General features: G+C 45.6%; 1 protein-coding gene across 2 annotated transcripts in view; it reads right to left on the bottom strand.

Annotated features, from left to right (window-relative positions):
- Positions 1-26,885, bottom strand: part of bckdk (branched chain ketoacid dehydrogenase kinase) — a 139,298-nt gene that overhangs the window by 27,802 nt on the left and 84,611 nt on the right. For both annotated transcript variants that reach the window (XM_068010129.1, XM_068010127.1), the window contains exon 9: positions 13,382-13,471. In XM_068010129.1, coding sequence (XP_067866230.1) covers positions 13,382-13,471 — 90 coding nt within the window. The remainder of the gene's footprint in view (positions 1-13,381; positions 13,472-26,885) is intronic.

Genomic DNA, 26,885 nt, shown 5'->3' on the forward strand with positions numbered 1-26,885 from the left:
CCCTACCGGAATCCAGTGAGTTTTGGTATATTATGACCAATGCCTTCACTATCTCTGCAGCCACTTCTTTTAAAACCCTTGGATGCAGGCCATCAGGTCCTGGTGACTTGTCTGCCTTTAGTCTCATCAGTTTGTCCAACGCCTTTTCCCTCGTGATAGAGATTGTTACAAGTTCCTCCCTCCCATTTACACCTTGCTCATCTATTATTGTTGGGATGTTTATAGTGTCCTCCATCGTGAAGACCGATGCAAAATACTGGGTTAAATTATCTGCCATTTCCCTGTTCCCTGTTATTAATTCCCCAGTCTCATCTTCTAAGGGTCCACACTTACTTTAGCTACTCTCTTCCTTTTTATATACCCGTAGAAGCTCTTACTGTTCATTTTTATATTTCTTGCCAATTTACTCTCATAATCAATTTTCTCTCTATTAGTTTTTTAGTCATCTGCTACTGGTTTCTAAAAAAAATCCCAATCCTCTGGCCAACCACTAGCTTTTGCCGCTTTGTACGCCTCTGTTTTTGATTTGATACTCTCCTTAACTTCCTTTGTTATCCACGGGCGGTTTATTGTTCAGTTCGAGTCCTTCCTTCTGACTGGAATAAATGTTTGCTGAGTGTTATGAAATATCTGCTTAAAAGTCTGTCACTGCTCACCTGCTGACTTCCCCTGTAGTCTATTTTCTCAGCCCACTTTAGACAACTCTTTTTTCATACCTCTGTAATTACCCTTGTTTAAGTTGATGACACTGGTTTGACACCCGAGTTGCTCACCCTCAAAGTGAATTTGAAATTCTACCATATTATGATCGCTTCCCCCTAGAGGATCCTTAGTTCTTATTAATCTTACTTCATCACACGTTACCAAATCTAAAATAGCCTGTTCCCGGGTAGGTTCTGCAACGTTTTGTTCCAAGAAACAATCCTTGATGCACTCTACAAATTCGTCTTCCATGTTACCCTTGCCAATTTGATTAGTCCAGTCTATATGTAGATTACAATCACCCATGATAATTGTAGTGCTCTTCTTACACGCCGCCATTATTTCCTGATTAATACTTTGTCCTAGAGAAAGGCAACTCCACAGGGGCCTACAGACCACTCCCACCGGTGACTTCTTTCCCTTGCTATTCCTTATTTCCACCCAAACTGATTCTCCATCATGATCTATTACACCTACATCATTACTCACAACTGCACTGATCCCTTCCTTTAATAACAAAGCTACCCCACCTCCTTTTCCTTTCTGCCTATTCTTCCGGAACGTCGAATATCCTTGAACATTGAGTTTCCGGTCCTGGTCATCCTGCAACCACGTCTCTGTGATAGCTATCAAATCATATTCATTTATTTCTATTTGTGCCGTCAGCTCATCTATCTTGTTACAAATGCTAAATGCATTCAGATAAAGAGCCTTAACCTTTGACATTTTACCATTTTTACCTACTCTGGTTGTAATTTCTGTTGTATTCTTATGCTTGTATTCTCTGCCCCTTCCTGTCACACTCTGATTAATGTATGTCCCTTCACTACCCTGCACCTCTGCTCTCTCGTTACTTTTCAACTTTTTAAACTTCCCTTCAATTGAACCCTCCCCCCACTATTCTGCTCTTTTCTGTCCCTATTTTGCATGTTTAAATCGCATATACGTGCTAGCGTGAGCGCATCGTATATCCATAGGCATGAACCGTATTAGAGTTAAGTTTAAGGTTTAATAACTTTCATCTTGCTTCTTTAAATCAAAGAAAGCCTGTTTGTGCTCATTTATTTGCCTTATAATTGGGAAGTTGTGAACAAGGATTCACAAAGGGGGAGCTCAAAACAGTGTGTTTAAAATTAAACCCTGTTACAATAAGACCAGGTGAAGAAAGCAAGAGACCCCTAGACACATTGCTCACCTGGCTGTAACAATTAGCATTCCCATATAGATCCTTATGACAACAGCTTGCATTTATATAATGCAGTAAAATGTCGCAAGACTTCACAGGCATGTAGTCAGACAAGAATTGAAACCAAGTCAGATATGGAGATATTAGGACAGGTGATGAAAAGTTTGGTCAGAGTAGGTTTTAAGGAGCATTCTAAAGCAGAGTTGGGGAGGTGTAAAGATTTAGGGGAGGAATTCCACAGCCTCCAGGGCCTAGATGGCTGAAGGCATGGCCTCCAATCGTAGGATGAAGGGAGTCAGAGTTGGTTCGGTAAAGAAGAAACAGTCACCATTGCAAACAGATCTCAAAAGATCCTCTCAAACACAAAGAAGAGAGAACATATTTGCTTCAGAACACTGACTTCACATTACAGAGTGATTTTCCTGTGCAGATATATTTGCAGCAAGTGCTTTTTACTGACACTATGCCTATCCCTAACACCTTTCTTCACTTTTTAAACCTATCCTGTATCTGCACGATAACTGAGGGCCAGGGACACTTACCCAGGCTTGGCCATGCTATTGTAGGGTGAGTACCTTGGGCCCAAAAGGCCTTCGCTGAAGCTTCTGAACCCCGCCGGAGGTTTATGAACAGCTTGGCCCTGTGTCCTGACACCAACATGATCAGGCACCTGGGCAGACTGGCAGGAATGGCCATACTGTGTGCTGGGTCCTGGGTTCAGCAAAAAGCAAATCTGATACCAATTAGATCCCAGAGTTTTATATCCTGCTGCCACACTGGGTCTCTCTAACTCCTCCAAGTATTTTACTGCCACTCTCCGAACCACCTCACCTCAATGCAGTACACATCACTCAGAGTAGTAAACATTATCACGCAATGTAATACACATTCACATATTGTGTTGTGTAGCAGGTGAAGAAATCCTATGTACATTTCTAATACTAAACATTATAAACACAATCTGCTCAAGTCTTACTGATGGGTTTGCCTTTCGACTCTCTGCCACTGCACTATGTACTGCTTTTACTACCAAAGAGCTCTGACCCTGTAACTATCCCAACTGTAATGCCTGCCTACTATCAGTAAAGGCAATGTTATATACCTATATTCTGATAGATCAGCTGTCACTGCCCACTTCATTAACTGGAGACTTTACCACCTACTGTATCTCACTGCCTTATTGCTCATCAAATACAAGATGCAAACCTGCTGCGACAGCACTCAGACCGGGAAAAAGCATTGTGTGGACCCATTTCATCTCCACTGTCAATCTGGCTCAGTGGTTACCACAGCAATTCATACCCATCACCATATTTAGTGAGGGATGTGTTTTTCTTAGTGAATGCAATTTTCAATGGAAATTTATCCTCATTAGTCAAATACCATGTTTCCAAATCAAAACAAGCATGTTCACCTCACAGCCCCGGTCCCACAGACAGAAGAAACTGTCAAGAGAAGAAAACCCCTTCGTGCAGATTAATAGGATTTACACAAAAACAAACGGGTTTTTAAAAAATCATTATTCCCCCACCCAGCCCCCCACCCTTTTCCTGAAGGGGTGGGCTATTCTGGCACTGGATTACTCTGGGGCTGGATTACTCAGACTCCCTCTGGTACCTCACTTGACTACTCATTCCTCATGTGTGGCCTAGTCAGTGTCGATTGGCTGTTTGACTGAAAGGAAATATTGAAACAAAGCTCAATCCTTAATTTTACATCCACACAAGCAACTTTCCTGGATGGACTGCAGGATAACAATATAGAAGCACTGGCTGATTGTAGAACTCATATCTATAAATCAAGCTCATAATCTGACACTTCAGTGCGTACAGAGGGAGTCCCGCAATGTCAGTCTTTTGTATGAGATGTTAAACTAAAATATCCATTTCAAATAAGAGCAGGAGAGTTCTTTTCGGCTAATAATTATCCCTCAATTAACACATTAATGGGCTAATTGTCTCATTGTTGTTTGTGAGACTTTGCGGTGCACAAATTGGCTGCTGCAGTTTCTGACATTACAACAATAACTATACTTTACTGCATTGACTGTGAGGCACTTTGGAATGTCCTGAGTTTATAAAAGGCACTATATAAATGCCAGTTTGTTTATTTAAACACCATGGCTACAACAGCAGGTCAGAGGCTAGGAATCCTGAGGCGAGTAACTCATCTGCTGACTCCCCAAAGCCTGTCCACCATCTACAAGGCACAAGTCAGGAGTGTGATGGAATCCTCTCCACTTGTCTGGATGGGTGCAGCTCCAACAACACTCAAGAAGCTGAACACCATCCAGGACAAAGCAGCCCGCTTGATTAGCACCCCATCTACAAACATTCACTCCCTCCACCACCTATGCACAGTGGCAGCACTGTGTACCATCTACAAGATGCACTGCAGCAATGCACCAAGGCTCCTTAGACAGCACCTTCCAAACCACCAACCTCTACCAACTAGAAAGACAAGGGCAGCAAATGCATGGGAACAGCACCAACTGCAAGTTCCACACCATCCTGACTTGGAACTATATCGCCGTTCCTTCACTGTCGCTTGGTCAAAATCCTGGAACTCCCTTCCTAACAGCACTGTGGGTATACCTCACATGGACCGCAGTGATTCAAGAAGGCAGCTCACCACCACCTTCTTACAGCGCAGTGGTTAGCATCGCAGCCTCACAGCTCCAGCGACCCAGGTTCGATTCTGGGTACTGCCTGTGCGGAGTTTGCAAGTTCTGTCTGTGACCGCGTGGGTTTCTGCCGGGTGCTCCGGTTTCCTCCCACAACAGGTTGATAGGTAAATTGGCCATTGTAAATTGCCCCTAGTGTAGGTAGGTGGTAGGAGAATGGTGGGGATGTGGTAGGGAATATGGGATTAATGTAGGATTAGTATAAATGGGTGGTTGTTGGTTAGCACAGACTCGGTGGGCCGAAGGGCCTGTTTCAGTGCTGTATCTCTCTATGAATCAAGGGCAATTAGGAATGGGCAATAAATGCTGGCCTAGCCAGCGACGCCCACATCCCATGAATGAATTTTAAAAAAACAGCCACATGGAATGTACCATCACACTTCTGTGATATAAAACCCATTAGGATTCTCTCTGAGTAACAGTCTGCCAGCTTTCTATGAGAGCCAGCCCATCTTTGCAGCATGCACTCTCATGCCACATGTTACCAAACTATGCTGCACTTTGTTTCTTTGGAGTTTCCTGGCATAAGCAATAAACAGTACAGGATGGATTACTTGCAACTGATGATTTCACTGTAGCTAACACACTTTCCTCTTGTGCACTGTTCTATTTGGGCACTGACTGCAGACAAGTCACATTTTATTTGTAGTAGGAAAACAGGAAGTGTTTTCTCCTCCTATGCTTTGTGAGAAGGTTTCTGTGTGGCCCAGCTGCTCCAGTCAGGTTAGTAAAATGGTTTGGTCTGTTTCCTGGAACTCTGCTTCCAGCCTCTGCCTTTTTATTTTGATTCATGGCAAACAGCCAGAGATTCCATAAGACATTAATTTAGTTCAGTGGAGTTAGCAATTTTGGCAAAATTTACTGGCTGAACACCAAATTACAGTAGAAAATATCCAGTTAATGGAATGAACACAATGGGTGAAGGGAAAAACAGTAGAGAATAACTTTGTTTCTTTTGCTTTTAAAACCTCGAGTTATATTGTTACATTCTCCTGTTTCAATCACTCTTACTGCACAGCACAAAAGGTGGATAAGTAACCTGTTTGTTAAGATAAGCTCGGTGACATCACAGTAAAAACCAAGGCAGTCGTCACCCAAACACTTCCATCCTAACAGTGAAAATCCCAGTCCAAAACCAGTTACATGTGCAATCATGTTCATCTGGAATTTCCCTCTGACATGCTCGGTTCAAACATTAATCTGTAATGTCAGCTGACTATCCACCAGTTTTAACTTTCTATTTTCAGATCTTTTATTTCGAGACAAACACCCACTCGTCTATTGCTGAGTTAGAGGGTGTACTTGTATTGGATGAGTTACGACACCATCCTTTCAAACACCGACCATCGTGACAGACATTCAAACTGAAGCAGCACACTTTCTGCTATTGCATGACAAACTAGCAGCTCATTGTTTCAGCCTGTTCCTACCCCACTGAACTTATTTCTTCCTATCTCAACTCTATCTTTTCTCCGCTGGTCCAGTCCCTTCCCACCTACATCCGTGACTCTTCTGACGCCCTATGTCATTTTGACAATTTCCAGTTTCCTGGCCCCAACTATGGACGTCCAATCTCTCTACACCTCCATCCCCCACCAGGACGGTTTGATGGCTCTCCACTTCTTCCTGGAACAGAGGCCCAACCAGTCCCCATCCACCACCACCCTCCTCCGCCTGGCTGAACTTGTTCTCACATTAAACAACTTCTCCTTCAACTCCACTCACTTCCTTCAAATAAAAGGTGTTGCTATGGGTACCCGCATGGGTCCTAGTTATGCCTGTCTTTATATGGGATATGTCGAACATTCCTTGTTCCAGTCCTACTCAGGCCCCCTCCCCCAACTCTTTTTCCGGTACATTGATGACTGTATAGGTGCCATTTCCTGCTCCCGCCCCGAACTGGAAAACTTTATCAACTTTGCTTCTAATTTCCACCCTTCTCTCACCTTTACATGGTCCATCTCTGACACTTCCCTTCCCTTCCTCGACTTCTCTGTCTCCATCTCCCGGGATAGGCTGTCTACTAATATCCATTATAAGCCCACCGACTCCCACAGCTACCTTGACTTCACTTCTTCACACCCTGCCTCCTGTAAGGACTCCATTCCATTTTCCCAGTTTCTCCGTCTCCGACGCATCTGCTCTGATGATGCTATCTTCCGTGACAGCACTTCTGATAGGTCTTCCTTTTTCCTCAACTGAGGATTCCCCCCCACTGTGGTTGACAGGGCCCTCAACCGTGTCCAGCCCATTTCCCGCACTTCTACCCTCACCCCTTCCCCTCCCTCCCAGAACCGCGACAGGGTTCCCCTGGTCCTCACTTTCCACCCCATCAGCCTCCATATCCAAAGGATCATCCTCCGCCATTTCCGTCATCTCCAGCGTGATGCCACTACCAAATGCATCTTCCCCTCCCTTCCCCTGTCAGCATTCCGAAGGGATCGCTCCCTCCGCGACACCCTGGTGCACTCTTCCATTACCCCCACCACCTTGTCTCCGTCCCAAGGCACCTTCCCCTGTAGTCGCAGGAGGTGTAATACCTGCCCATTTACCTCCTCTCTCCTCACTAGCCCAGGCCCCAAACACTCCTTTCAGGTGAAGCTGTGATTTACTTGTACTTCTTTCAATGTAGTATACTGTATTCACTGCTCACAATGTGGTCTACTCTATATTGGGGAGACCAAACGCAGACTGGGTGACTGCTTTGCGGAACACCTCTGCTCAGTTCAAAAGCATGACCCCGAGCTTGTTGCTTGCCATTTCAACACTCCCCCCTACTCTCATGCTCACATCTCTGTCATGGGATTGCTGGATGTTCCAGTGAACATCAACGCAAGCTCGAGGAACAGCATCTCATTTACCGATTAGGCACACTACAGCCTGCCAGACTGAACATTGAGTTCAATAATTTCAGAGCATGACGGGCCCCCATTTTACTTTTATTTTTAGTTCTTTTTTCTTTTTTTTTGTGTTTATTTTATTTTATCTTAGTTTGTTCAGTTTGCCTACCCACTTTTTTTTTCATGTTTGTACTTGTGGCTGTTCAGTTTTCAGTCCGTCAACACCCTATCTGTACTAATGCTTTGTCTTTCAACTCACCATTAACATATTGTTTGCCTTTGCTCCATGACCTTCTGGTCAGTTATTCTCTGTGATCTTGTCCTATCCACACCTCTTTTGTTATCTCCTGCCCCACCCTCACTTTATTTGCTTAAAACCTTTCACATTTCTAATATCTGCTAGTTCTGAAGAAGAGTCAATGACCTGAAACGTTAACTCTGCTTCTCTCTCCACAGATGCTGCCAGACCTGCTGAGTATTTCCAGCATTTCTTGTTTTTATTATAGCAGCTCATTATACAACGCTAGCCCATACACACTAATTGATCCACTGATATCGTAAACTCTGATATGGCAAAGTTGGGAGCATGTCACAACCTTCAATATGACATTCATTGTTTATTGTTCCCTCAGAAACTAAAAGTAATCAGGTACAAAAAAAATGTAAATGGAATGATGGTCTTTATTGCAAAGGGTTGGAATAGAAAGGGGTGGAAATTATGTTACAGTTATATAAAGCTCGAGTCGGATCCAATCTGGAGTACTTCTTCGAGTCCTGGGCACCACCACCCCCCACCCCCCCCACTCCTCCCCTCCTCAGGAAGAATATATTGGCCTCAGAAGGGATGCAGTGCATATTCATTAAAATGATAAAGGCTTAAAATGGTTAAATTATGAGGACAGGTTATATACATTAGCCTACTATTCCCTTGAGTGTAGAAGTTTAAGAATGAAGGGTCTGGACAAAGTACATAGAGAGAAACTGTTCCCACTCGTGAAAGGATCAAGAATAAGAGGGCAGATTTAAGGTAACTGGCAAAAGAAGCAATAGCGACATGAGGAATAACTTTTTCACGCAGTGAGTGTAGGATCTGGAATGCACTGCCAGAGAGTGCAGTGAAGGGAAGTTCATTGGAGGCATTCAAAAGGGAATTAGACAGTTACCAGAAAAGGAAGAATGTACAGGGATATGGGGAGAAGGCGGGGGAATGGCACTAAGTGAATTGCTCACTTGGCGAGCCAGTGCAGACACGATGGCCTGAATGGCCTCTGTCCGTGCTGTAACAATTCTGTGATTTATTTTAGGTGTTTAAAATGCAAGAAGTTGATAGGATAGATAAAGCGGAACAATTTCCTCTCCAGGTATTTTACTGCCACTCCCCGAACCACCTCACCTCAATGCAGTACACATCACTCAGAGTAGTAAACATTATCACGCAATGTAATACACATTCACGTGTTGCGTTAAGAAGTGTCGTACACATATTGTCTTGTGCAGCAGGTGAAGAAATCCTATGTAAATTTCTAATTCTAAACATTACAAACACAATCAGCTCAAGTCTTACTGATGAGTTTGGCTACAGTAGAAATCAATGTTTGCCTTTCGACTCTCTGCCACTGCACTTTGTACTGCTTTTATTGCTAAAGAGTTTTGACCTTGTAACTATCCCACTTTTAATGCTTGCCTACTATCAGTAAAGGCAATGTTATGTACTTATGTTCTGATAGATCAGCTGCCACTGCCCACTTCATTAACTGGAGACTTTACCACCTACTGTATCTCACTGCCTTATTGCTCATCAAATGCAAGATGCAAACCTGCTACGACAGCACTCAGACCGGGAAAAAGCATTGTGTGGACCCATTTCATCTCCACTGTCAATCTGGCTCACAGAATGGTTACAGCACAGAAGGAGGCCATTCGGCCAGTCACGTCTGTGCCGGCTGTCTGCAACAGCAACTCACCTGGTCCCATTCCCCTGCCTTTTCCTCATAATTCCGTCTAAATTTTTTGTTTTATTTGTTAATGATCATCTGGTTTTTATGCCCCCTTTCTCTGGCTTCATTCACAGGCGGAAACAGGTTCGCCACATAAACCCTATCGAACTCCTTCATGACACTGAAGACCTCTACCAGGTTTCCTCAGTCTTTTTTCCAGAAAACAAGTGTCCCAACCTGCTCAATCTTTCCTGATAGTTGCATGCTCTCAATTCTGATAACATTTCCATTGCCCTAATATCGCTTTAGTACCGTGACCAGACGACACACTGTACTCAAATTGTGATCTAACCAAAGTTCTATACAAGTTTAACATAACTTTCCTGTTTTTGCATTCTATTCCTCTAGAAACGATCTGCAGTATTTTGCTTGCACTTTGTAGCTTTATCAATCTGTGCTGCATTCCCAGATCTCTCTGCTCTTCCACTTCATTTAGCTTCTTATCTCCCAACAATTTATATTTAAAATAATTAATATAGTAAAATGTACCAAGGCACTTCACATAAAGGAAAATTAGACACCAAGCCACACAAGGCAATATTAGGGCAGATGGTCAAAAGCTTGGTCAAAGAATTAAGTTTTAAGGGGCGCCTTAAAGGAAGAAAGAGAGGTAAAGAGACGGAGAGGTGTAGGGAGGGAATTCCAGACCTTAGGGTCAAGGCAATGGTAGAGCAGTTAAAATCAGAGACTAGAGGAGATTACAGAGTTAGAGAGGGGTGAGGCTACGGAGGGATTTGAAAACAAGGATGAGAATGTGAAAACAAAAATGTTGCTTGACCGGGAGCAAACGTAGCTCAATGAGCACAGGGGTGATAAGTGAATGGGACTTTGTGCGAGTAAGGTCAAGGGCAGCGGAGTTTTGGATCACCTCAAGTTTACGGAGGGTAGAATGCATATGTGTAATGGTCACATGTAAGCCTACATTTACATAAGATTACATATGGCACAGGAACAGGCCATTCGGCCCAACCAGTCCATGCCAGCGTTTATGCTCCACTCGAGCTTCCTCCCATCTTTCCTCATCTAAATCTATCACCATAACTCTCTATTCCCTTCTCTCCCATATGCTTGTCTAGCCTCCCCTTAAATACAATGATGCAATTTGCTTCAACCAGTCCCTGTGGTAGCAAGTTCCACATTCTCACCACTTTTTGGGTGAAGAAGTTTCCTCTGAATTCCCTATTGAATTTCTTGGTGACTATCTTATACTGATAGACTCTAGTTATGTTCTTCCCCACAAGTGGAACCATTCTCTCTATGTACACTCCATCAAAACCTTTCCTAATATTAAAGACTTCTTTTAGGTCACCCTTCAGCTTTCTTTTTTCAAGAGTAAAGAGACCCAGCCTGTTCATCCTTTCCCGATAGGTATACCCTCTCATTTCTGGTATCATCCTTGTAAATCTTCTCTGCACCCTCTCTAATGTCTCTATGTCCTTTCTATAATATGGTGACCAGAACTGCATGCAGTACCCTTAAGTGTGGTCTAACCAAGGTTCAATATAGGTTTAGCATAACTTACCTACTTGTCAATTCTATCCCTCTAGAAATAAACCCTTGTGATTGGTTTTCTTTTTTAATGGCCTTGCTAACCTGTGGCGCAACCTTTAATGCTTGAAGTATTTGTACTCTGAGATCCCTTTGTTCCCCTACCCCAACTAGCCTTGCACCTTCCAAAATGTACTACCTCATAATTATCTGTGTTGAAATTCATTTGCCAATTATTTGCCCATTCTGCAAGTTTACTAATTTCTTTCTGTAATTTGTTGCAGTCCTCCTCAGTGTTGGCTACAATTTGGTGTCATCCGCAAATTTAGAAATCGTGTTTTTGATTCCAAAGTCCAAATCATTAATCTAAATGGTTAACAGCAGTGGTCCCAGTACTGATGCTTGTGGAACATCACTTCCCACCTTCTGCCACTCTGAATAACTACCCTTTACTCCCACTCTTTGCTTTCTGTCTTGAAGCCAGCTAGCAATCCATTCTGCCGCCTGTCCCCTGACTCCAAATTCTCTCTGACCTTATTCATTAGTCTATTATGAGGCAACATATTAAAGGTCTTTTGAAAATTCAGATACATTACTGCATTACCATTGTCTACCCTCTCCATCACTTCCTCAAAAAATTCTATAAGGTTGGTCAAGCAAGAGTTTACTTTTGAAATCCATGCTGACTATTCACCATTATACTTTTTACTTTTAGATGGTCTTCTATTCTCTCCATTAGTAGGAATTCCATTATTTTCTTACCATTGATGTTAAATTTACTGGTCTAATTCCTGGGACATGCTCTATCCCCCCTCTTAAATATAGGTATTACGTTAGCTATCCGCCAGTCTGCCAGCGGGAGTGATGCAGCACTCCTACTGAGCATCGCTCAAAAGGGACAGTGGGTCACAGTTATCTGCTTCAACACAGAAAGCCAACTCGGTGAGCTGGGCTTACAGTGGAGCGAGGAGCCATTAACTGAGCACAGCTTCGCTTTATTTACTCTGTACACTCTTTAGTCACCATTGGCATCTTTTTCAAATGTAATTTATTGGTAGAGTCAGGTGTTTCTCAAGAGCTCCATACAAAAAAAAGCAGCGATCTGTGAGGGGCAAGTTTTAGAGTATTTTAGATGGTTTCCTTTGCCCCACCACTGAAAGGTGTGTCTTTAGCTGCATAAGCCCTAAGCTCTGGAACTCCCTCCCTAAACCTCCCCCCCTCTCTACCCTCCTTTTAATTACTTCTTAAAACCTACCACTTTGACCAAGCTTTTGGTCACCTGTCTTAATATCTACATGTGGCTCGGTGTCTCATTTGCCTGATTACATTTTTGTGAAACGTCTTGTGACATTTTACTACATTAAAGGCATTATATAGATGCAAATTGTTGTTGTTCCCCTATAATTAGCAGAGCCTAAAGCGTAATTGAGATACTACTGATATGGCCCATTTAACCATGTCACAGAGAGTACATTTCTTTATTAATAAAAGCAACAGAGCTGTTCATTATTCTGCCATTAACACTGTCTCTGGACTAATGCTTTGTTTTTTACGACAACTATTACCACTCCCTTTACCTTTTGTTCCGTCACATCTTTGTCATTTCTCTCCAGCCCTCTACCCTGTCACAGACCTTCTCTTTTGTTATTCCTCCTCACATCCCCTTTCGACAGCATAAAACCCATTTCTACCTTCCTTCCATTATGAAGAGAAGCAGAGAGCACAGAGGGGCAGGTCTGCTCTCAGGGTGGACCTGAGCTGTATTATATTCCTGTCAGTTGCTAGGAGATGTGCTACACCAAATATAAAGAAAAAGCAAAATTACTGCAGATGCTGGGAATCTGAAAATGTAAAGCTGGAAATACTCAGTCGGTCAGGCGGCATCTTTGGAGAAACAGAAGTCAGTCAGTCAATGTTTTCAGGTCCAAGACCCTTTGAGAGGACTGAAAGCCAAGCTCTGCCATTGTGTGGCGCTGAACAGTATATTCTAATACTCAGTACTCATATATGGGATTTTTAAATCATCCCATGGGTCATCCAGGAGCTGATAGCAGTTGCTTCTCAACCAGAAGAGCCATGCTTAAATCGCAGCCTTCATTGGCCTTCCTGCTCAGGTTTGCCCAAGTGGATGAGTTTTGTGTGGGTGGCGTCTATGAGGAGAAAATTGGACAGGGAAAGGAGCCGACCTTTCGTGCATCACTGAGGCAGCAGCAGCAATAGGCATCTGAAAAGAAACTGTCAAATGACGTGTCACTCACAGGGCAAGGGGAAAAGCTGACGCAGACAATCCTGGCACTCAGCATTTCATGCTGCTTCCCAGACAGTCCCAGCTCTGGTGAGTAAATAAGGATGCTTGGCAAAGTGCATAACTGGCACAAAAGTAATAATCTGACATGAAAACTCCACGCAAGGGGAAGAGGCTATCAGCACAAAGGAACAGGCACAAGTTGAATACCCGTAAAGCATGTGATTTGAAATGATTTACCTGATGATAAAATCAATATCATTGTTGGCAATGGTAACCACAATGTCAGGAACATTGTAAGGCGTGTCCAGGTGACTCTCCATCGTGGCTCTGTGAAAGGAGAGAGAAAATTAAATCCCATGAAGTATACTGAGGTGCAATGTCCCCACCGGCATTTACACATTCACCTCATCATTTCTTGTGCAAGCCATTTCAATTCCAAAAAATTGACCTCATGAGCTAACAACAACAAACATGGCAATGATTAGAATCCACTGTACTGCTGAGAGGTGTCCACAGGATATCTGGTGTTTGGCTTCTGTGAGGCAGTAGTTCTCAAATCATAAATTACGGAACTGAAGTACAGTTGTTTACAAATTGTTTACAAAGATTAGCCTAGAACCTTGGCTAGACCACACTTGGAGTAAAGGCCTGCTTGGGTAGAAATTTGAAACCCGACTCAACCACAGCCAACCTGAACCCGACCCGGGCCCGAGTCCTTTCATTTTTTTTCACGCCCGACCTGACCAGACACGAATTTCGCAATAAATTTGATGATATCAAACATGATACTGTGCTCTACCTTGTTCAAATGGTAATACTTGTGATCCTGTTCATCCATTCCAGCAGCAGGCTATTCCTGCAGTTCGGGTTGTGGGGAATCATGGGTGAGCCCGGTCCCGTGAATTCCCGGAGGCAGCACTGTCCAGTCCGACCCGACCCGACCCCAAATGCTGGACTCGGAATATAGAGCCGACCTGACCCCGACACATGTCGTCGGGTCCGGGTCGGGTAGCCAGGCTTTAACTTGAAGTGCTGGACAGCCAGAGAAGATCTTTTCCAGCAGAATAGCTGTGAGACTGTTCCAGCTAAACAGGTGCCCTGCTGACTACATCTTCTAACTACTGCAGCAGAGAAATTGCAAGGTGACTTGAGGATTCCCCATTTACGAAAGTGAACCAGGAATTTCCCCGTCAACTTCAGATAGAGGTTTACCAGAAGAAGCCTACAACATTTCATCCTTTTCAAGACAACGAACATTCAAGGCTGCACCATTGAAAGATTTCCTCCCAAAAAGCTTTTAAAGATTTTCTTCAACCAACAAACTCTTTTACCACATCTAACTGCATGCTACCCCCCAACACTCTAAATTTGTGTGTGTGTGTGCGCACGCATGAGTGGAGAGGTTGTGAACATTTATCAGTATTGTATAAAAATAAAAATATGAAAAAACCTTTCATTTGTCTATTTAATTGACCCTCAAAACCACACAGAGACTAAAACACTTTTTAAAACATTATCTGCAGTCATTTGAAAGTTGAAAAGTGGAAGTCACCCCCCAACACTTCTCCCCTATTCGTAACCCACACCATTGACTGAAATGGCAACTTCATGCTGCCTACACATTATAATGATTTCTGCAAGCAGCCAGCACTAATGGCGCTGTTCATTGGCTGCAGGCATCAGGAGAGGGCCCAAAACTGTACCTGCCTAGCACCACCTAGTACTTGCACTGCTTAAAGCTAGCCTGGACCTCGTAAAGGGGAGGTACAGCAGATGCTGATAGCCATGCAAGAAATGAACCTGCCCTGAGAAACAGTGAGAAACAGCACAACATGGGAGAGTGCGGACTCCAAGGGCCCCAGACGCTGCACTGCAGGTCTTTGGGGAGGAGGTGGAAAGTAGAGCGATCCAATATCCGCAGGGGGGCAGGAGGCCCTCCAGACACATGGTGAAAAGGCAGTGGAAGCAGATAGCTGTGGAGATCAATGCCAGGAGTCTTGCCCTGAGGTCCTGGATGCAGTGGCGCAAAAAGCACAATGACCTCACACGAGTGGTCAAGGTCAGTGAATACAACTTACTTCAAACGCCATATCCTACCAACTGCAGCAGTAGTAGCCTCAGTCACTGTTCACTTCACCGCAACTCCATCACTCACCTACCAACAACCACTTGCAATCAAGACCCATACCCAATATTCATATGCTTCACCTCACCCTGACTCATTCAGTACAGCTGCAAGCCTCACATCTCACAGCTTGCACACACGCCCAGCTATTCAATCATGACAGTCACATCACCCAAACAGGTTGCACAACATTTACCGCCCTCTCTCTTGCAAGACAAGATGGCACACAACCAGAGACAGCAGGAGCTAACTGCAGGCAAGGCAGGCATGCATTCATTTTCTAACCAATCCCCTACGCTCCCCCGCATGGAGAAGACAGTCTGGCCATTACTGGAATGGCCATTGCTGAGGCTGAGGGCAATGGTGGGGCTGAAATTACTGAAGATGGCAATATTCATACCTAATCCTTCTCTCACATCCCACAATTTCTTCTACAAGTTACAGATGGTGTAAGTGTACACCTCTTACTTCACCCCCAACCTCACCACAATCTTGCCCTCATGCCATTTTCCTTTCAGATACAGAAGAGGTGCAACCTGGTCGGCAGTGGAGCAATACCAGGAAGAGTGTGAAGAAGAAGAATGCTGATGGGTGTGCATAACAAAATATTTGGTGTATTGGGAAGTCTGCCAGTAAGCCTGTGTCAAATGTAAAGAAGCATGGAGGAGTCTGGCACCAAGTTGGCACAGGGCTTTTTGCAGAGTTTGGAGCCCAGCCTTTCAAGCGTAGAAGAGGTGGCCAACTCCGTTCACATGTTTGTGGACCCAACTATGATGCAGCATTGGATGGGCGATGCCACAACCTCCATTACAATACAAGCACTGTCAACTCAACATCTGTGTGTTACAGTAGAAGCTCGGACTGTTGCCATCATGGCTGTGGATTACAGGGTTCAAAGGGACTTGCAGGGTGTTACCGCAGTCCAGCAGTCTATCTGTTCTCCAAAAGACTACTAGGATTGCTGAGGCGCCAACCCGGGGAGTGGTAGTGGCTCCAGCAAGCACTAATCTGTTGTGCTCTCTCAGGAACAGCATTCGTCCTCCCACCACTGCCAGTGTCCTTGCCGTTGTCTGTCAGTCAGCCAGCCCAGACTGCTCCCACTCATGCTGAGGTAGTGCAGTCCGAAGCCTGGTGTTCTAGGCCCAGAGTTGCTCAAGGTTGTCCTACAAGGCCATCTGCAGTCTACCCCACTGAAAATCACTTCCACCAGCCATTCTGCAGCCACTGAGGAAGCACTGCATAGGAGCACTAGAACAGGAACTAAGGGAATTTACAAGGGTGATTAGTTGATGTTTGTACACAATATGGCGTGGTTTAATTTATAAATTTGTTTTGGAATGATTATTTTATTGGGCTTTTTATTTTTGCATTGTGGCCAAGCAGACGCTGTGATGGTCAGTGACAGAGTGAAGGTAAGGTGTAGGACAGTTGGCGAATGGGGAATTAGGATTGCAGTTACTGGTATCGCACTGAAATTAGGTCTTCGCAGACAACCCAGGCAGAAAGGGGATTTCTAGGCTGCCTCCTTCCTTGCTCTTCATCCTTTTCATGCTCCTGCTCCTCAGCTGCCTCATCGTATACCTGGTGACAAGGGTTGTCCCCTCATGTTGGCGAGGTCGTCAGCATGTAGCAGACCACCACGCAACTTAACATGCACTCTGCCAAGTGCTGCAGGGCTCCTCCAGAGTGGCCAGGCAGCGAAAGTGTTGTTTCAGCATGCCTATGGTCTGCTCTATCACATTTCGTGTGGCTTTAATTGTATGCATGTCGCGCCGTGAGAATAGGTTGCACACTGGATTCATGAGCCATGTGGTCAGCAGATAGCCCTTATTGCCCAGTGGCCACCCTTTGGTTTGCTGTGGTGGCTCAAATGCAGCTGATGCAGAAGACTGTCGCAGAATGAAGGCATCATGACTGGTGCCAGGATATTGGGCAGTGACCTGCATGATTCTCTGCCTATGGTCACACACCAGTTGGACGTTGAGGAAGTGGAATCCCTATTGATTCCAGTATGGGGCAGACGTGGGATGCAGAGCCCACAAGGTGATGTGTGTTCAGTCAATGGCACCCTGCGGCCTGGGGTAACCTGCAATCCTAGCGAAGCCATGTGCTTATTCAGCCTGCTTCTCTTTGGAAAGAGATAATGGAATGTAGTTGGCTCTTAACGAATAAAAAGAGTGTCAGTAATATCCCCAATGGACAGTAAAGTTCGCGATGTGGTAAATACCTCCAGTTCCAGCCTGAAGGGAGACAGATAAATAAAAGTTCATCACCACGGTCACCTTCACAGCCACTAGCAATGCTGTCCTTGCCCTGCTCTGAGGCTGCAGTTGTAGCTGCCGCAGGTGGCAGATTTCAGTGAGGATGTCCTTACTGAAGAGCAGAGACATTTCACATATTGTTCCTCTCTGAGGTTCAGGTATGAGAATTACTCACTGAACACTCTAGAGGTAAATATGGCCTCCTGCTAAGAACCCTTCTCATCCTCCTCCCTCTTCTATCAGCTTGTCCTGCTCTGTATGACCTCTGCTCATATTCCCAGTCATGCTGCATTCCAAGAGGAAAGCCTAATAGTGAATTCATGTCTGGGAGCAGAAGCCTTGAAGTCAGCAAAAAGTCCTTCAGAACCAGCCACACCAGTCCCTGTAGACTATGCAACTTGAAACAACTATGGAAAGCACCAAACACTTGTAAAATCATAACAATGGCCAAAAGAAATCATCCATAACTAACCTGTAAGTAGTTTAAATTCCCTTTAATGGCACTGATGGGTCAGGGACCTTCCTGCTGCTGAATGCAATTTCATTTATGAGAGGTTAAGAGAAGATGTTGAGCTCCAAAATGGTACATCTGACATCAAATCAGTGTCACACCCTGATCGACGTCATGATCTATCTGCTCTTCATACTTCCAGCAGACATTAGCCGCGCACGCCAACACACTTACCAAGACGTCCGGCACGTTTCATGACAGAAGTATGTACAAAAGCATTGGACTCCATTTCGGTCCATGAATGGCACTGAGTGTCCAAACATTATTGTTGTGTAGCCATAGTCTCAAAGGACCATAGGCATCTCTCCCCATTAGAGAGAGACAGTTGGTGATGTATAGCTTGAGGGTCACCACTCCTCAAACATGGAGCAAGGCGAGAAGGCAGGCCTCCATGAACTACCACAGCTGGTACGGGACTTGAATCTGCGCTGTTGGGGTCTTTTTACACACACTAGCCAACTGATCTAACCGACCCCCCCCCCACCAAACATTATTAAAGAACTATAAAAATAAGGACTGTACGTATGACTTCAAAATGAGAATGGAACAGTTTGGGTGTCTGGTCCAATCATTACCTGCTCTTTAACCCTCACTTCACCAGATGTTCTCACTCCCTATGCGAAATATTATACAATCTATCCTATACAATCGGCACAGTAGAGATTAACCACACTGCATAAATTATAAAAACCGAGTGCAGTTACATAACCTACATGTAGACAGCAACCATTCTCTATGCATTAGAAGAAACATGTTCCATTATATATCTTGCATTATGGATATCAACCATATCTATATATTTATTATAAATCAAAAAAATCTTATGTCTGTGTACACTTCTTGTCTGTCATTCGACTGCCTGTTGTCACACTTTGTGTGTCAATTTTCTCCATTATAAATTGCTATGTCCACATTTCTAATGGAAACAGCTTGTGTAAACTCATTGGTTTGATCTGGTCGTTTAACACCTTCATTAAGGTTTTACCTGAAGGCTTCAGCCTCCCCCAAACTGTTAGATTTGGATTTAAAATTTTTACCCAAAGCCTCAACTCAGTGCTGAATATGGAATGTGTGGTCTGTGTATGTGCGGTGTACCCAATTTCCCAGGATGCATCCATACCATTCAGCCAGCAGATTCTGGCTATTCCAGGAATTATGTTCACCTAAAAACCTACTGGGGCAGTGTTGCTACCCCTTTAAATGCACATTCCAGAGAAGTCTGTAACAAGCGCTGGAAAATAAGTCTGCGTCCCTCAGTGTGATGGCACTGTAAATTACAACACTATTACATTGTGCCAGTCCGGTTAAGTATCCATAATGTGCCTTCCAACAAGACAAGGGGCTTGGCATCAGATAGGTGACCTATGGAGTGGGGGTATCCACCAAGAGGGTCAAAATGGTGAAGCTATATCAAAGGACTACATGCATGCTAACAGCAGAAGCAGCTGGGCTTCTTAGAGCTAAGCAATCCCACAACCAACAGATCAGATCAAAGCTCTGCAGTCCTGCCACATCCTGTCATGAATGGTGGTGGACAATTAAACAACTAACCAGAGGAGAAGGCTCCACAAATATCCCCATTCCCAATGATGGGGGAGCCTCGCAGGTCAGTGCAAAACACAAGGCTGAAGCATTTGCAACTATCTTCAGCCAGAAGTGCCAAGTGGTTGATCACCTCGGCCTCCTCCTGAGGTCCCCAGCATCACAGATGCCAGCCTTCAGCCAAACCGATTCACTCTATGTGACATCAAGAAATGGCTAAATGCACTGGATACAACAAAGGCTATGGACTCTGACAACATCCTGGTTGTAGTACTGAAAATTTGTGCTCCAGAAATAGTTTGCGCCCCTATCCAAGCTGTTCTAGTACAGCTACAGCTTTGGCATCTCTTCGACAATATGGAAAATTGCCCAGATATGTCCTGTACACAAAAAGCAGCACAAATCCAATCTGGCCAATTACTGCCCCATCAGCCTACTCTCATCATCAGCAAAGTGATGGAAGGTGTCGTTGACAGTGCTATCAAGTGGCAATTACACAGCAATAACCTGCTCGCTGATGTTCAGTTGGGTTCTGCCAGGGCCATTCAACTCCAGACCTCATTCAGCCTTGGTCCAAACATGGACAAAAGAGCTGAATTCCAGAGGTGAAGTGAGAGCGACATCAAGGCAGCATTTGACTGAGTGAGGCATCAAGGAGCCCTAGTGAAACTGAAGTCAATGGGAATCAGAGGGAAAACTCTCCACTGGTTGTAGTCAATCCTACAGAGGAAGATGGTTGTGGTTCTTGGAGCCCAATTATCACAGCCCCAGGACATCGCTGCAGGAGTTGCTCCGGGTAGTGTCCTAGGCCCAACCATCATCTGCTGCTTCATCAATGATCTTCTCTCCAAGATAAATTCATAGGTCGAATGTTTGCTGATGATTGCACAACATTCAGTACCATTTGCAATGCTTTAGATACTGAAGCAGTCTGTGCCTGCATGCAGCAAGAACTGGACAATGTTCAGGCTTGGACTAATAAGTGACAAGTAACATTCGCGCTACACAAGTGCGCGAATTACCATCTCCAGCAAGATAGAATCTAACTATCTCCCCTAGACCTTCAACAGCATTACCATCGCTGAATCCGTCACCAACAATCTGGGGGTTACCAGTAACCAGAAACTTAACTGGACCGGCCATAAAAATACTTTGGCTACAAGAGCAGGTCAGAAGCTCGGAATTCTGTGACAAATAACTCTCCTTCTTATTCCCCAAAGCCTGTCCACCAACTACAAGGCACAAGTCAGGAGTGTGATAGAATACTCTCCACTTGCCCGGATGAGTGCAGCTCCAACAACACACAAGAAGCCCGAAACCATCCAGAACAAAGCAGCCCACCTGATCAGTACCCCATTCACCACCTTAAACATTCACTCCCTCCACCACCACAGAACAGTGGCGGCAGTGTGTACCATCTACAAGATGCACTGCAGCAACTCACCAAGGCTCCTTCAACAGCACCTTCCAAACCCACAACTTCTACCAACTAGAAAAACGAGGGCACCAGGCGCATGGGAACACCACCACCTGCAATTTCCTTAAAGTCACCTACCATCCTGATTTGGAACTATAATTGGTGTTCCTTCACTGTTGCTAGGTCAGAACCCTGGAACTCCCTTCCTAACAGCACTGCGGGTGTACTTACACCAGTTGGACTGTAGCAGTTCAAGAAGGCAGCTCACCACCACCTTCTCAAGGGCAATTGGGGATGGGCAAAATATGGTGCTCTTGCCAGTAACATCCACATCCCATGAATGAATTTTAAAAAAAAAATCATGGGATAAATGACTCTCACACCTCCAACTGAAGAGTTAAGGGCAGGGCATATTGTTGCCCTCCCACTTTAGGAAAATTTGTTCTGCACTGGAAACTTAAGGATAACTAGAGAAAAACAACAGTCATACAGTTGAACAACATTAAAAGCACTGGGGAAAAATAAACTGAATGTGCCAAAGAAACAGACAACTTCAAAAGTCACTGTTTGCACTGAAGCCTTGGCATCAGAGTCTGTTGGAGAGGGACCAACTTTAAAGTAGGTCATCATTGACACTGAACAATAACAGCAGCTTATGCCAGTAATACTTGTCTAACCCTCTGACGAGAAACATCAGATTTTGTTAAGGAGATGCAATAACGTCATGACTGGGTAAACTGCAGGTCCAGTGGCTTTCCAAAAATAATTGCCGTATCATGCTCCATGCCAAGTTTCATTTATGTTTTTTTTCATAGGTTTATTCAACAGCTTGGTTGTTCCCCTAGAGACTACATTAGTCCTTATAAAATGGCTTACTCCAGCTATTTTACACGGAATTACAATCCTCTTTAGTGATCACCATGTGTTGTCATTGCCAAAACAAAAACAAGTGGTATTTTTATATTCATTAACTTAGTGTTGATCCTCACCACTTAGTGAATCAAGATAACATTTTAACCAATCTGTTCCATATACTATTGAAGCGCAAGCAAGCGAAGTAGTTGGGAAGGCTAGTCTCTGTGATTGTCAATGACTGATGAGGTCAATTTTTGAGCAGTTGGGGCACAAGAACTCCTGGTTTGGAGGGGCTCCAGTATGAGCAGATTCCTTCTGTTGTCTGTGCCTTTCCTCAGCAGCCTTGTGTCTGTTTGTTTCAAACTTGTAGGGCTTTCCTGATTATTGTGCGCCAGCAGTCTCTGTCGGTAGCCTCCTGCTCCCACACCCATTGGTCAATGTCAGCCTGAGAGAGCTGTCTTTTCAGCTGGTTTTTGAAGCGTTTGTGAGGTGCACCTCGATCTCGCTTACTGGAGCATAGTTCACCCAAAAGCATTACTTCTGGCATTCTGGAATCCTCCATTTGTGGCACATGTCCTGCCCAGCGCAACTGACGTTGTAAGAGAATGCATTTAATGCTGGGCAGATTGACTCTGCGAGGAATTCATTGTTTGTGGTGTAGTCCTGCCAACTGATGCTCATGATGGATCAAAGACAGCCTTGATCATAAGGTCATAAGAACTAGGAGCAGGAGCAGGCAATTCAGCCCCTCGAGCCTGCTCTGCCATTCTATACGATCATGGCTGATCTCATCTCGGCCTCAACTCTACTTTTCTGCCCGTTCTCCATAACCCTTCAACCCATTACTAATTAAAAATCTGTCTATCTCCTCCTTAAATTTACTCAATGTCCCGGCATCCACCGCACTCTGGGATAGTGAATTCCACAGACTCGCAACCCTTTGAGAGAAGTAATTTCTCCTCATCTCTGTTTTAAATCTGCTACCCTTCATCCTAAAACTATGACCTCTCATTCTAGATTGCCCCACAAGAGGAAACATCCTCTCTACGTTTACTTTGTCAATCCCCTTATTCATCTTATACACCTCAATTAGATCTCCTCTCATTCTTCTAAACTCTAGAGAATAAAGGGCTAAACTGCTCAATCTCTCTTCATAAGACAAACCCCTCATCCCTGGAATCAATCTAGTGAACCTCCTCTGAACTGCCTCCAATGCAACTACATCCCTCCTCAAGTAAGGGGACCAAAATTATACGCAATACTCCAGGTGCGGTCTCACTAACGCCTTGTACAGTTGCAGCAACACTTCCCTACTTTTGTATTCAATTTCCCTCGCAATAAATGATAACATTCTATTAGCTTTCCTAATTACTTGCTGAACCTGCCTATTAACCATTTGTGATTCATGCACTAGGACACACATCCCTCTGCATCTCCGAGCTCTGCAATCTCTCACCATTTAGATATATGCTTCTTTTTTATTCTTCCTGCCAAAATGGACAATTTCACATTTTTCCACTATATTCTCCTATTGCCAAATATTTGCCCATTCACTTAACCTGTCCACATCCCTTTATAGTTTCCTTATGTCCTTTTCACAACTTACTTTCCTACCCATCTTTGTGTCATCGGCAAAGTTAGCAACCATACCTTCAGTCCCTTCATCCAAGCCATTTATATAAACATTGTGATTGATGACAACGCTCGCCAGCGCTGACGTCATCAGGCTGCGCCACAGTGCGCACATGCGCACACGGGCTCCGGCCCTCTGCGCATGCGCTGCGGTCCGGCTTGCCAGACCAGTATGCGCATGCGCAAATGACGTCATCGCGTAACGTTGTCTTCCTCGGGAACACGCCAGGTTGGCCACTGCGCATGCGCAAACTGGTCCTGGCAATCCGGACCGCAGCGCATGCGCAGAGGGCCGGTGCCCGTCTGCGTCAATCTTCCGAAAGCTTCGGCGCGAGTTTTTGAAAGTGGAAGGAGGAGAGGTTTCATCGGGCATTTTCTCTCAATTATTTAGTCATTTTGGAGATTTCCTTCATTTTTATTACACAGAGGAGATTGTTCCAGGGTAAGTTGCTCTGAAAATATTTACATTGTCTGGGGCACCGCATGTGCATGGGGAAGGAAGGGAGGGAGGGGGGAGAGAGAGGGGGGGAGAGGGAGGGAGAGGGGAGAGAGAGGGAGAGGGGAGAGAGAGGGAGGGTGTGGGAGGGAGGGGGCTAGGGAGGGAGGGAGGGAAGGGAAAGGGAGGGGAGGGAGGGAAGGGAAAGGGAGGGGAGGGAGGGGGGTAAAGGGAGGGGGAAATGGAGGGGGGAGGAATGGAGGGAGGGGGTGAAAGGGAGGGAGGGAGGGGGAGAGGGAGGGAAAGGGGAGGGGAGGAGGGGAATGGGGGGTGGAGGGGGTGAGGAACTGGGGGAGGAGGGCGGGGATGGGGGAGGAGGGGGTGGAGTGCGGGGGTGGGGGAGAGTGGGGGGGAGCAGCGGAGCGGAAGAGGAGTGCCTTTTTCTGTGCATGCGCCATAAACACAAGGACTGGCTGCTGAGATGGAGCCAATTAATTTTCCCAACAATTGCCCGGAAGCACCTTCGGATGGAGGTGGCCATGCGCTGGACATCAGTCATGTGTCACAAACCCTGGATCCTGAGCGTCTCACCCCCTGGCCTAATGATTTGATGGACCATACATACGCCTGCCTGTTCAAAGCTCCACTTCCCCCACCTGCGGTACCCTCTTCTTACTGTTCAGTTACACAGTCACCTGTTCCTGCACCCATCCAAGCAGTGCACATGGACACACAGCCTCATGTTTCCCCATCCGCCCTTGAAATAACCATACAGAGCCTTGTGAGACTCCGCAATTGCCAGCTGCTGCCTGTCAAGCAGAGAGGGCATCCAAAGGGGTCAAGCACTTGGGGAACAGTCAGCAAGAAGAGACTGAGCACTAAAAGAGACAAGCATGCCGTGTCCAGTGGTAGCAGAAATGTGAATGCTATTGCTGTGTACACAACTGGTGAGGTGGGAGTGCAGCCACACCGTTCTCCATCCTCAATGTTGCTTTAAGGCAAAGGTAGATACGTGTGAAAGAAATGGAAGGTGATGCTGATAGTAGTAGGCAGGATTAAATGGGAGCGGATGGGAAGGTGCAGGAGTAGCATAACCACTAGCAGGGAACTGCTGGGCTAAATGGCGAGCTTTATGTTCAAAGTCCAAAAGAAATGTGCTTCTTTTCCAGCACCCTCACATCATTCATGTTTTCCCTGAGAGCAGTATTGAACCATCACGAGATAGGGACAGTAACATCATCCTGACTCCTCCAGTTGAGGTGGGTACTAAGTGATTCATTGGCGGTGTTATCAGTGCATGCATTTACCGCAGAACATAAAACGTGCTCAACAGTAATTTCATTGGAGGGAGGGAAGCTCTGACACTGATGTTCTTTCCTTATTTCCTTTCATGTAAAATGTGCCCTTGAGAAAACAATCCTTGACACTTAAGGACGGCATTCAAGCAAAGGAGGCAGTGCGGGAGAGGACGCAAGGATGTGCTGATTCCTGCATCTGAAGTGGGTAATAAGTGCTTCATTGGCGATGTTATCAATTGGTGCCTTCACTGCAGAACTTAAAAAGGTGTGCACAACAGTAATTTCAGTGGATGGAGGGAGGCAAGCTCTGACTCTGATTTGCTTTATTTCTTTTCATGTAAAACATGCCGTCGAGAAAACAATCCTTGAGACTTAAGGTCAGCATTCAAGCAACGAAGGCAACTGGATCATGCTGCGGAGCTTGTTACGATGTGGAAAGGAACATTGCATTTATGGATGAATTGGGAATGCACATTGGGATGCGTTTGGGGAACATTCACCAAGAATAGACTGAGCTCAGACTCTTGTGACTTTGCCTTCTTCACATGGACAATACAGCAGTGGAATAGAGAGCCGAGCGTTCATTCACCACAAGGCTCTCCAGGAACAATCTCTTTAGCTGAGCATAGCAGAGACTCGGCCTGTCTGTCTAACGGGAATGCTGGAAACACAACACTCATGTATCCATGCACAGCAGTTCCTCGGATGCTTAATGAACTTAATAAAACTTCTCAATAATTAACCCAGAATTGTTGAGGTTTTGTTTTGCATGCTATTTCCCCAACTTTGCAACTGCACTTCAGATATTCAACTGTGGTGGAGGTAGGAGGGTGGAGGGAGGGGTGGGTGAAGAGGGGGAGGGGTGGGGAGAGCAAGGAGGGGTGGGGAGAGCAAGGAGGGGTGGGGAGAGGGAGCATGCAAAATGCAGGGACAAGACAGTTGCAATGCCTGAAGTACTGTGCAGAAGTAGGGGAGAAGCAACTGGATTGGGCATCCGCAGCTGGAGGGAACGGCTGAATGGAGAGGGCCGGATGCGAGAGGCCGTAGAGAGCAGCGGGGAGCGAATGTGCGAAGACCTTGGTGTCGCCGGGTCCAGAGACTGGCCGGTAAGTCTTTTGCTGTTGTGTTTCTGGCGCATGCACAGAAAAAGGGCACTCCTCTTCCGCTCTGCTGCTACCCACCCCACTCTCCCCCACCCCCGCCCTCCCCCTCCCCCCTCTCCCCCAACCCCCACCCTCCCACTCTCCCCTCTCCCCACCCCCCTCTCTCTCCCCCTCCCTCTCCCCCCCCCTCTCCCTCTCACTCTCCCTCCCTCCCTTTTCCCCTCCCCCCCTCCCTCCTCTTTCCCCCACCCTCTCTCCCCCTCTCTCCCTCCCTCTCTTCCCCCCTCTCCCTCCCTCCCTCCCTCCCTCTCTTTCCCCCCTCCCTCCCTCCCTCTCTTTCCCCCCTCCCTCCCTCCCTCCCTCTCTTTCCCCCTCCCTCCCTCCCTCCCTCTCTTTCCCCCTCCCTCCCTCCTTCTCTTTCCCCCTCCCTCCCTCCCTCTCTCCCCTCCCTCCCTCCCTCTCTCCCCCTCTCCCCCCTCTCTCTCTTTCCCCCCTCCCTCCCTCTCTCTTTCCCCCTCCCTCTCTCCCTTTCCCCCCTCCCTCCCTCCCTCTCTCCCTTTC

The sequence above is a fragment of the Heterodontus francisci genome, chromosome 30 (assembly GCF_036365525.1).
Source record: "Heterodontus francisci isolate sHetFra1 chromosome 30, sHetFra1.hap1, whole genome shotgun sequence".
Lineage (NCBI taxonomy): Eukaryota > Metazoa > Chordata > Chondrichthyes > Heterodontiformes > Heterodontidae > Heterodontus > Heterodontus francisci.